The sequence below is a fragment of the Mustela nivalis genome (assembly GCF_964662115.1).
Source record: "Mustela nivalis genome assembly, contig: HAP1_SCAFFOLD_284, whole genome shotgun sequence".
NCBI lineage: Eukaryota > Metazoa > Chordata > Mammalia > Carnivora > Mustelidae > Mustela > Mustela nivalis.
The window spans coordinates 684,315-697,158 of NW_028136357.1; the positions used below are offsets into that span (position 1 = coordinate 684,315).

General features: G+C 36.1%; 1 protein-coding gene across 1 annotated transcript in view; it reads left to right on the plus strand.

The window, feature by feature from the left end:
• LOC309857051 (small ribosomal subunit protein uS5-like) overlaps window positions 1–11,378 on the plus strand; it is a 252,578-nt gene extending 241,200 nt beyond the window's left edge. The window contains exon 2 of the mRNA XM_082749932.1: window positions 11,186–11,378. Coding sequence (XP_082606058.1) covers window positions 11,186–11,293 — 108 coding nt within the window. The 3' untranslated portion in view covers window positions 11,294–11,378. The remainder of the gene's footprint in view (window positions 1–11,185) is intronic.
• Window positions 11,379–12,844: the final 1,466 nt, after the last annotated feature.

Genomic DNA, 12,844 nt, shown 5'->3' on the forward strand with positions numbered 1-12,844 from the left:
CAATGGAGCCCCGAGAGGATGCACAATGTGTTAACAAGGGGTCAGTACAGCACGACAGACAGCGGATGCTGCAGGTTGGTGAGGAGATCCAGGAAGGCAAAGAACAGGAGAATGAACAAGGAAGCTCCAAGCGAAGGTCGGGCATTTTAGGATGGTGGGAGGTTCTCTATACCTGGCTGCCCTCCATAGGAACCTAGGTCCAAATTCAATAAAACATCCTTTGGCCCCAGTCAATTATTGTGCACTGTTTTTGTCTTTGTTATCTTATCGAACATGCACATGCACGTTTGGACAGAGAGGCAGAGAGATCCCAATCAGGGGGTGGAGCTGGAGAGGGAGAAGCTTACTTGCCCCTGAGCAGAGAACCTGAGAACAGAGTCAATGCCAAGGCCCTGGAATCATGAGTTGATCTGAAGGCCGCGTCTGAACTGATGGACACAACCCGGGACCCAACAATTGACTTCTGAATACCTCCTGGTTCTAGACAGAACCGCTGCTCTGTCATTGTTCAGAAATGCAGGGGATAAGGATTTTGGCTTGGCTGCTGTTGCTTGAGCTATCCGGCCTGCTTCGAGAGCTGGTATAGCTTTTCCTCTTGAAGTCAGTGACTGGGCTATGGACAAACTATTCTCCGATGCCTATTTGCCTAAAGAGAATACCTCCATGCCTAGATTTTCAGGGGTAATGGCACTATGTCTTTAGGTGCTCCGCTTCTGTGGAAGGTGTTGGGAGTCCTCTGTGCCTCTGATTCTGGACCACTTTCTCTGCTCCCAGATGAGGGTCCTTTTCAGCCCCGAGTTCTCCAATCTAGGATAAGCCCTCTTTTCTTTCTCTCACTCTTACTTCACCTACAAGAGGCACCTCTTTCATTAACTTGGTGATTCCCTAAGCTCACTATCATGTTCCATCAAAGAATACATTCAAATGGCCAACAGACACATGAAAAAATGCTCCACATCACTCGGCATCAGGGAAATACAAATCAAAACCAGAATGAGATACCACCTCACACCGTTCAGAATGGCTAAAATGAACAAGTCAGTCAATGACAGATGCTGGCGAGGATGTGGAGAAAGGGCAACCCTCCTACACTGTATGTGGGAATGCAAGCTGGTGCAACCACTCTGGAAAACAGCGTGGACGTGCCTCAAAAAGCTGAAAATAGAACTACCCTATGACCCAGTGCTTGTAGTACTGGGTATATACCCTACAGATACAAACGTGGCATTCTGAAGGGGCACATGCACCCAAATGTTTATAGCAGCAATGTCCACAATAGTTAAACTATGGAAAGAAACTAAATGTCCTTCAACAGATAAATCAATAAATAAGATGTGGTATATATGTTCAATGGAATACTATGCAGCCATCAAAAGAAATGAAATCCTGCTATTTGTGATGACGTGGATGGAACTAGAGGGTATTATGCTTGGCGAAATAAATCAATCTGAGAAAGACAACTATCATATGATCTCCCTGATATGATGAAGTGGAGATGCAACATAGGCAGTTTCGGGCGTACGAAAAAAAAATAAAAAAAGATGGTATTAGGAGGGAGACAAACCATAAAAGACTGAATCTCACAAAACAGACTGAGGGTTGCTGGGGGGAGGTGTGTTGGGAGAGGATGGTGGGGGTATGGACATTGGAGAGGGCAGGTGCTATGGTGAGTGATGGTGAGTGCTGTGAATCACAGACCTGTACCCCTAGGGATAAAAACACATTATATAAAAAATTTTAAAAAATAATTTAAAAAACCCATTAAAGAAAAAACACAGATTGCAAGCCCAGAGCTAATCTCATATTCAATCAAAACTTTTGAAAGTTTTCCCCTTAAAGATCAGAAGAAAGACAAGTGTGTCCATTTTCACTACTCTCATTTGACACAGTAGTGGATGTCCTAGCCAGAGAAACAAGGAACACAAAGAAATAAGAGACTCCAAAAAAAAAAAAAAAAAAAGGAAGAAGTAAAATTTTCTTTTTTTGGATAACATGAACTTACATGTTAAAAAATCCTAAAAAATTCACAAAAAATTTGAATAAACAAATTTAGTAAAATTACCAAATACAAGATCAATATATAAAAGAAAAGAATTTTGTTTTGTTTCTTTTTTTTTTTTTATGGACTGCTTCCCAGTTTGTCATGTCATCCTTGTTCAGTGATCACGCTAATCTTCTCTGCATCATTCCAATTTTAGTATATGTGCTGCCAAAGTAAGCACAAGACAGGAGCATTTTAACATTCTAATGATGAACTATCTGAAAAAATAAAGAAAACAATCTAATTCACAATAGCATCAAAAATAATAAAATACTTAGGAATAGATTTAACTAAGAAGATGAAAGATCTGTACTCCATAAACTATGACATTGATAAAGAAATTGAAGGTGACAGAAATGGAAAGATAGCTCATATTTATGAATGGTAAGAATTAACATTGTTAAAATGTCCATACTACCGTAAACCATCTGTAAATCCAATTCCTATCAAAAATCCAATGTTAGGGGCGCCTGGGTGGCTCAGTGGGTTAAGCCGCTGCCTTCGGCTCTGGTCATGATCCCAGGGTCCTGGGATCGAGCCCCGCATCAGGCTCTCTGCTCAGCAGGAAGCCTGCTTCCTCTTCTCTCTCTGCCTGCCTCTCTGCCTGCTTGTCATCTCTCTCTGTCAAATAAATAAATTAAAAATCTTAAAAAAAAATCCAATATTATTGTTTTACAGAAGTAAGTAAAGAATCCTAAAGTTTATATGAGACCATAAAAGACAACAAATAATCAAAGCAGTTCTGAGAAAGAATGAAGAAGGGAGATTACACTTCTTGATTTGAAACTATACTACAAAGCCCTCATGCTCAAAACAATAAAGTATACTGGCATAAAAACAGACCAATAAACAAGTAGAACAGAATTGAGAGTCCAGAAATAAATCCTTTCATACAGTCACCTAATATTTGACAGGGGCCAACATATGTAATGGGGAAAGATAGTCTGTTCAATAAATGATATTTAAAACTGAATAGTCACATAAACAGTATGAAAAGGGAACCTTATATCACTCATAAGTCTGAACTTGAAATAGATTAAAGACTTAAAGGTGATGCATGAAACTAAATTTCCTAAAGGAAAACATAGGAAAAATTCTCCTTGACATTGGTCTTGCCAATAGTTTTTTGGATACCAGACTAAAAACACAAGCAAAAAAAGCAAAAATAAATAAATGGTATTACATCAAACTAACGTTTCTGCATTACCAAAAAAAGGGAGAGAGAATGAAAACACAATCCACAGAATGTAAGAAAATACTTACGAATCTTATATCTGAAAAGAGGTTAATAACCAACAGATACAAATAGAAAAAAATATATGATTAAAAAAATAGCAAAAGGATCTCAATAGACTCTTTTTTTCAAAAAAGTTATATAAATGACCAACAGGAGCATTAAAAAGTGCTCAACGTAAAAATCTCAGGGCAAAGTCCTTATGTTGTTGTTGTTGTTGTTTACCTCTGAAAAACGCAGCAAGATATTAGAATATATACTACCAAAAAATTGAAACTAACCAATTTTGGTAAATATTGGGGAAAACGGGGAACTTATGCACTGTAATAGGGATATAAATTTGTATGGAAAACAGTATGGAGATTATTCATATTATTAAAAGTAAAATTACCATATGATTCAGTAATCCCACTTCTAGGTATCTATCTAAAGAAAACGAAGTTCACTGTTCAAAGACATATCTGCACTCTTATGTTTATTATAAAATTATTAACTCTAAGCAAGAGATGGAAATAACTTCAGTATCCATTAATGGATGAATGAGTAAAATAAGTATGGTAAATATATACTACGGAATACTACTTAACCATGAAAAATTAAGAAATACTGCCATTTACAACAGCATGGATGGATCTTGAAGGTATTATTCTAAGTGAAATATTTCAAAGATTTTATATATTTTTTTAATTTATGTATTATGATATCCCTTACATACAGAATCTGAGGAAAAGGAAAACTAATGGAAACTTAGAGTTGAGTTGACAAGGGGTGAACCTGGGGTGGAGTAAGGTGGTCCAAGGGTGCAAACTTGCAACTATAATATGAAAAAGTTCTGGGGATCTAATGTACAGCATGATGATCATAGTTAATAAGATATACATACTTTTTTTTATTGTGCTTCCCTTTATTAAACTTTGCATATATCACATTCTTACAAGTTGAAAGTTTATAGCAATCTTGTATAAAAGAGGTCTGCTGCCACCATTTTTCTAACAACATTTGTTCATTTTGTGTCTCTTTGTCACATGTTGGTAATTCTTGCAATATATCAAGTTTTTTCATTATTATTGTATTTGTTATGGTGATCTGTGATCAGTAATTATGACCCACTGAAAACTCAGAACTAGTGTACTTAAGGTATATACATTGTTTTTCTTTAAAAACATAATGCTTTTGAACAGTGCAGTATAGTTTTTATTTTTTATATGCACTGGGAAACATAATTTTTTATATGCACTGGGAAACCAAAAAATATAATAATTTGACTTAGTTTATTGAGATAATCACTTTATTGAGGCAGTCTGGAACAAAACCCACAAGACCTCTGAAGTTTATCTCTACTATACTATATACATAAAAGTTGCTAAGAGAGTAGATCTTAAAATTCCTTATGATAAATGCATAAAAAACAGTGGCAACTATACGAGATAGTAGATGTATTAACATTTTTATGTAGATTATATTGCAATAAAGATGTATACCAATTTATCAAATTGTACAAAATTTACACAATGTTAAAGGTTTGCAATGTTATAAGAAATCATTTCTTAAATTTACAAATATGTCGATTTTTTTCAATAAACCTGGAAAAAACTTTTTGTAGAATTAATCTATTTTTCAAAAAATGAAGTAAGGCAGTAGAAACTGCAACTAACTCTGAAATAATAGAATATAAAATCCATTTTCATTATATACACTGTGACAAAAAGTATTACTTAGTTTACAATGGAGGAGTACTTATGAAACATGAAGGATGGTCTATAAATAAGGCTGAAAGAGCTCAGTTTTAAGGTTTAAATTTAAAATCTTCTTTTGAAATACTAAACTGACCACCCAGTGTTCCAAACATCAATGTCTTAACTGCATGAATTTATTTCATACAACTCTATAATCTAGTTTCATAAGAAAACAGCATGCAAATTTTGAATAAGACAGACTTGCTTAAGTTTCATGTTCAACAGTAAAGGATACCTCCCTAAAAACAAATAGAAGACAAATCAGCATATTTATTATGATAATTATTATTCATAAAGAGATTCATATTGAATTAGGGAATATATATCCTCAGAGGGGGTAAAGTAAAATGAAATTTATTTTGGTAAATGTGTCTATGAATAGTCAATACAATGCCTCAATATAAATGAATATTACCATTTTGAACAATTTAATTACTATTACTAGAATTATTATAAGTATAAAAATAGCTATCATTTTAGCATGGAATATGAGATTCTCATGCTCCATGCTTCATCACATACACACAACAACGCAGCATAATAAGTATTATCATCACCATTTCATGGGTGAAAAAACTGAGGCTAACACATTTGGATAACTGGTTTATGATTACATGGGTAGCAAAAATGCATCACACTAATTTAGGCTTTATGATTTCAGAATTGTACTCTTACCATTGCACATTCTATTACTCTGTAAATACTTGGCCTGTTTTCATTTGGTTCTTTAATTTTATTCATGTGGTGATGGCTTAAAGCTTCATTTAAAGGAAGCTTAAAAATTTCATTTAACCAAAAGCTCCCAAGAATTAAAAATGTCATTGATCTAATGTAGACATGGATATCATTAGTTAATGGGTAACTATATATTTTCCACTCTAGTGAGATAAAAGAGTATTTTTCTAAGTTTTAGTCTCTCAGTGTTAAAAAGGACTTTGTTAAAATAGAAATATTTAGACAAAGGTGATCAAAAGTCTGGATCAGGTCACCTTAAGGTAAATATTAGGAAACTGAGGAAACAAATGGAGATTTGAACACTGAGCTATGATATAATGAATGGTTTCAAGTATTTAGTAGAGTATAGAAAAGCCCTTTAAAGCCTGGTCTTAGCCTAGCATTGCAGCTTCTGGGATATCTATCTATCATCTATCTATCTAGATATAATGTGAAAACTTTTTTAACTTAAAGATTTTGAGAAATAGAACATAATCAGCACCATAGAAGATCTGTTTATGATAACAACCTAGCCCCTCCTCCCAGTTTGTTAATATTCTCTCTTATTTAATGTAACATTGTGCAAATAGACCACTACTGATCTGCTGTTATGAATGAAATAGCTATAATCATCTGTTTGCATATCCTGGTGAAAATATTCATTTAGTTCCATGTTGTATTTCTAGGAATGGACCAAATTTTTATTTTTATTTTTAAGTTTTCTAAATATTGTCCAACTTACCTCAAATGTTTTTATTATGGGCACTTTCATTCTTTCACATTCTTGCAAGGCAATTTTACTGTTGCCCAATATGGTAAGTGTGTAATAGTATGTCATTTTAGGTTTTAATTTATTATTAATTTAATTTAATTTAATTCCAGATTCATAATAAAGATAAACAGTTTTTATATATGAGTGGCCATTTGGATTACCCTTTCTGAAAAGTGCATGCTCAAATCTTTTGATATCTTAACATTGTGTCATACTGACTTCTTTAATAGTAGATTTTCTGAATGAACTTTAAGCTGTGTAGGTCTTCTCTATTTTATTTTGAACTTGTTTTCATTTCAAAATCTTTATATTTATTTTCATAATCTGCTTTTATTTTTCTTTGTCTATTATCTATCTATCTATCTATTTATTTGCAAGCAAGAGAGAGCGAGCAAGTGAGAGTGCAGGGAGGGATAGAAAAAGAAGGGAAAAGAATCTTAAGCAGGCTCCAGGCTCAGCACAGAGCCCAACTCTGGGCTCTATTTCACAACCCTGACATCATGACCTGAGCCAAATGAAAGAGATAAAATAAAATTAAGGTGTTAAAAAAAAAAGGAAAAAGAATTGGAGGTTTAATTAAGTGAGCCACCCAGGCACCCCTGTGGTACCTTAAATTAGCTGTCATATTTTTTTTTTTTAAAGATTTTATTTATTTATTTAACAGAGAGAGATCACAGGTAGGTAGAGAGTCAGGCAGAGAGAGAGAGAGAGGGAGAAGCAGGCTCCCCGCTGAGCAGAGAGCCTGATGCGAGACTTGATCCCAGGACCCTGAGATCATGACCTGAGCCGAAGGCAGCGGCTTAACCCACTGAGCCACCCAGGCGCCCTAGCTGTCATATTTTTAAAGTTCTAGAGTATCCATTTGTTCATTTATAAAACCTTTCTCAATATCATTTTTAGTGTCAGTTTTTGGTTCAATTTGCTTCCCCTCTCATTTCTTTGAGCAGAGTAATCAAGCCATTTTACAATCTTTATTGATCATTTTAACATCATACTTAATCCCATTTTGTCTATCAAATCTTGTTAATGGTTTTTCTTTGTGTGCTTTGTTACATTTTGCTATGTTCAAGACATTATATTTGAAACTCTTATTGAGTAGGGATAATTAAGAGCTATAATAATGGTATGGTCCTCCTTGGTAGGATTTTCTCTTATATCTGAGACTCTACAAGACAATCATACCCCAAATTCAGTGATTGACTTTCTCAGTTTACACAGAAGGCAAGATAGGCTATAGTCTTATTTCTGCTTCTCCTTGTGCTTTGGGGATCTCAAGTTAAATTTGGGTTGTACCAAAGTCCTCAAATTTGATTGCTGCTGGATTTTGAATTTTGTTTCTCTAGTATCAAGAGTCTATGAACAACACAGCTCAGTGTGTTTTAGCAGTTTCAAATGCTCTCATAGCTAAAATGGCTTCAGGGCATATATCTCTAGGCTCTCATTGTATTTCGTATTTTGGCCCAGTAATCCCTCACTTATTTTTATAATCATTCTGATATTTTTAACTTTAAAAGCTATTTTGTCTGGATTTTTAGTTGTCTTAAGTAGGAGTTTTTAGATCACCATTACTAGAAGCAACAACAAATATACATGAAAATATCTGCAGTAGTTTATCACATCTTTATGGCTTTGAACTTCCATAAGCTGAGGCATCCTTCTCTAATCACTTAGGCAAACTCCAATTTACCCTTTAAAACAACCCAAGAATTGCTTCATTTAAGAACATGTTCAGGGATGACTCTTCCCCACTGTTCTTACCAACATTCCCACACACTCTTTGCTACCCAAAGCTTGTTTATGAACTTTCGTTAGGTATATCAGCGTGACCAGAATTTTGCTCTATTGTATTTTTGTCCTTTAGAGCTTTAATTAAATATGAATTCCATAGAAAGTCTGTCCCTTTTCTTTCAAACCTGGGTTAGTTATTTCTTCTCATTCTTTGTCAGAAGTTACTTTATTAGAGAAACTTATAGCTCTATTGTGACTTTGGAGCCTTTACAGTTTTTCGACTGGAAAAATCACCCATCCCTGAGATTTTTACGCAGCTTCCTAGCTGATATTATTCAGAAATCTGTTCAAAGCAGACTTTTTCAGGAAGGCCCTTTTGGACCACTCAGTTTAAAAACCTCTTCTCAATCACTGCTCTTTTAAAAATGTGCTTATTTAGTTCAAATATGCATCTCTATTAAAGAAAAATCAGTACGTTTTTCTTTTTTAAAGTTGGCTTACCTATTATCTATCTCTCCCATTAAAATGATTCCTCTGGGCTGGGGTTTTGTTGTGCTCATCTTAGGCCAGGCACTCAATAAATTGTCTCTGAATGATTGAATTGTTTGACTCCCTTGCTAGATTCTCAACTTCATGAGGCCAAGGATTGTTCTATTCAGTCCTTCTTTATCCTCAATGTCTGTTATATTGCAGTCACTTACATGACTAATGGGAAAAATCACAGAAAGAAAGAGTTAAAACTACATAAAAACCCCGTAGGTTCAATAACACAAAGCTTTCTAAAATTATTTAGCCCAGGAATTGAATACTGGCTGCACTTTTGATTTTTTTTAAATGGTATTGAATTTAATTTAAATGGAAATACTGGAATGGTAGAATAATAAAAAAATTATAAAAGCAACTTGCTCCTTAAAGTAAGAATTATATAGGACATCTCTTCTAGAAGCAAAATTTTCAAATGACAAACATCTGAAAGCATAGAAGGAGAAGTAAGAGTGTGAATTGTATTTCAATGCTCTTTTCTTTATATTCAACAAACAGCTTCATTCACACACCTTTCCAATTTTTTCAACTCTTTTGACAAAGCCTTCAGAGGAGTTACTGCTGATGACAACCATCACAGCCTAACAGGAGAAATTTTATAAAGAAAAATAATAGCATGTTTTTCCCAAATTGTTAAGGATATGGTGAAGCTCTGTCGGATTCAAAGGAGGAATGTGCAATTCCATGCTATATATAATAATAACTTGTTTTAATAGTGGCTTTGCAATTTTTCAGATATATCCATTTACTGAAACCACTATCAAATAAACAAAAACAAAGAAATGAACAGGGGTTCGAGACAGAAATTATCTAATCTAAAAATAGCACATGTTCACAGAATACACAACACATATCCCAAGTACTACTATAGGTTTCAAGTAATAGTCAAAACAATAGTAAACATGATTCAGACCCTACCAGTCAAATCATAAATGGGACCTTAACTGTAAATCCTTATCTTTAGATCAAAGCGGGTAATTGGGGGCTGAAGATACATTATAGAACTAATATGTTATAGAACTCCTCTGAAATGAGTCATTTATTCCATCACTTTTCCTGCACAGCTGCTGACCCATGTTTTGGTTCCTGGAAATAGCTGCTACCCTGTCATACTTCTTAAAAGCACATATATTGATAACTCTACTCATTCCTCCATTCCTCTGTGACTGTCACTGTGTTAAAATGTGGAGTCAGCTGACTCACTTGTGATGGTAATAAAGTAGATGAGTTTGCAAAGTATTTTGTTATTTCTAAAAATGCAAAAACCAAATTACATTGAAATCATAAGGGGTGTTTCAGGGAGAGCTGTAGGATGTGGTTTCTTGTGTAATCCACAGAGATTAGCTCCAACACATATTTAAACTCTCCTCTAGGAGCAACCTTAGTGGTAAAGCAAGAAGATAAACAGATGTATACACACCCTGGCACAAAATTATCACTTATGTTTGGCTTCCTAGTCTCCTCGTGTTACTTATTTATCTTAACTTCTCTCTGAAATCAGGGAACACAGAATCTCAATCAGTAGACATTTTTCTACTGAATTACCCAATAGTCCGATCATACCCCTAATACTTTTTAAAATTATTTCACTCATAATCCCAAATCTGCTTTGCTTCCTCATCTTAGTACACTGTAATTTGATTTCAAAATGAGGACAGTTGTCAGTAATGCCACATTCATTCATCTATTTTACAATTCCATGTGCTTATAACTATGAAGATATGTTAATAACATCCATTCCAATAAGCCACCCTAAATTTATTATCATGAAACAAGACCTCAAGAAAGAGAATTCAAAATCATCCATGTATTTGCAACTTATTGCAATAAAGCCTTTATCAATAGACTTCCCTGTGCACATGGTGGTCAAATTGCTGGTGAAAACCAGCCAGATCTATTACAAGCTTTCTCATGGCTTCTAGGTAAACCAAGTGATACTGGGAAGGGATAAAGCAGGGAAGGGATAAACAGTGCTATAAGATTTGGCTAGACAAAAGTAATGACTCTCATTACAAAGTGAGTATTTTTTTTTCAAGCTTTAGTTCAGTTTATTTTTCTTGTATAAAACTATGTAGTAGCCACAGCTGGAGCCTGGGTCCTCTGAACAGAGACTCTGGTGTGGGTCTTCACAAGATGGTCCGTGAACTCCTGATAGGGAGACTTGGTGAACACAGCTGTAGGTCTTGGAGATGGCATCGAAAGTAGCCTTGGCAAAGTTCCCTAGGGTGGCAGTGCAGCCCCTGGCCGAGGTGTAGCAGTCGTCAATACCAGCCATCATCAGCAGTTTCTTGGGCACAGGGGCCGAGACAATGCCAGTGCCTCTGGGGGCGGGGATGAGACGCACCAGCACAGAGCCACAGCGGCCAGTCACCTTGCACGGGACAGTGTGGGGCTTGCCGATCTTGTTCCCCCAGTAGCCTCGCCGCACAGGGACAATGGAAAGCTTCGCCAGAATGATGGCTCCGCGGATGGCAGTGGCTACCTCCTTGGAACACTTGACATCCAAACCGACGTGTCCATTGTAATCTCCGATGGCGACAAATGCCTTGAACCTGGTCCGCTGGCCCGCGCGCGTCTGCTTCTGCACAGGCATGATCTTCAAAACCTCGTCCTTGAGGGAGGCTCCCAGGAAGAAGTCGATGATCTCAGACTCCTTGATGGGCAGGGAGAAGAGATAGATCTCCTCCAGGGACTTGATCTTCATGTCTTTGACCAGGCGGCCCAGCTTGGTGACGGGGATCCACTCCTTGTCCGCGGCCTTGCCCCCGCGAGCTCCGCGGCCTCGGCCCCGGCCCCGACCACGGCCCCGGCCCGCCCCGGCCCCGGATGCCGCTGCCGAAGCCACCGCGGAAACCGCCGCGGCCTCCCATTCCAGGGCCCCCGGGCCCTCCGGGCCCTCCCGCAGCACCGGCGTCATCCGCCATTTGGTGTTCTCTCGGAGAGGAAACAAAGTGAGTATTTTAAAGCAAAAGAGCCTGTTGGGAATATTGTTTTATAAAATAGTGGTTTTTTTTATTAACTTTTTAAAATTCAATTAGGTAACATATAGTGTACCAATAGTTTCAAATGTAGATTTCAGTTATTCATCCATAGCATATAATAGCTAATGCTCAGTACTTACTGTTATAGCTTCTTGAAAGCAGAATTTTAACCCACTGAGCCACCCAGGCGCCCTTGAAAGCAGAATTTTAGATCACATTTTCTGATTACTTCCATGTCGTACAACACTTTCCTGCTAGCAACCTTCAAAACATACTGTTTGTTAGAGGAATTTCTTTAATAATAAATAAATAGGAATTCATTTAAATTTATAAATATATAAAATAAATAGGAATTTATTTAAATTTATTTAAATATTACACACTGTTTCATTGTTCATAAATAAGGTGATGATATTATAGCCATTAGTTGGTAGCACTGATATATCACTATCTTTTTACTTCTCAGTGCATTCTCTTTACACAAATAGATATATATTTTAAAAAATGTGAATCTGTGGCAAACTTGTAAAAAACCCTATACAGTAAAGTTTATCATTTTAAGTAATCTCAATTATCTTCCTCAATTGTGATAGTATATCCTTCTATCTAGGCCAGATATTGTATGAGGGATTTGAAGAGACATACTTTTCTAAATTTCACTTTTCTCATCTGCAAAATGCTTATCATGATCCTACAAAAAAATACACTTATAATTTTTTGATGAAAATTTATTTATTTATTTTAAGATTTTATTTCTTTATCAGAGAGAGTGGGCGAGAGAGCAAGCACAGGCAGACAGAATGGCAGGCAGAGGCAGAGGGAGAAGCAGGCTCCGGCCGAGCAAGGAGCCAGATGCGGGACTCGATCCCAGGATGCTGGGATCATGACCTGAGCCAAAGGCAGCTGCTTAACCAACTGAGCCACCCAGGCGTCCCTTTTGATGAAAATTTAATCTGTATAAACAATATATTTGCTGTAATGCGTGGTTCATGGAAAACATCTTTTTTAATTATAAGCAGTATTAGAAATTAAGTAAATGTGTCTATAATATTTAAAGTTTTAACACATAATTCCACTGCTTTGCCTTATTTTCTC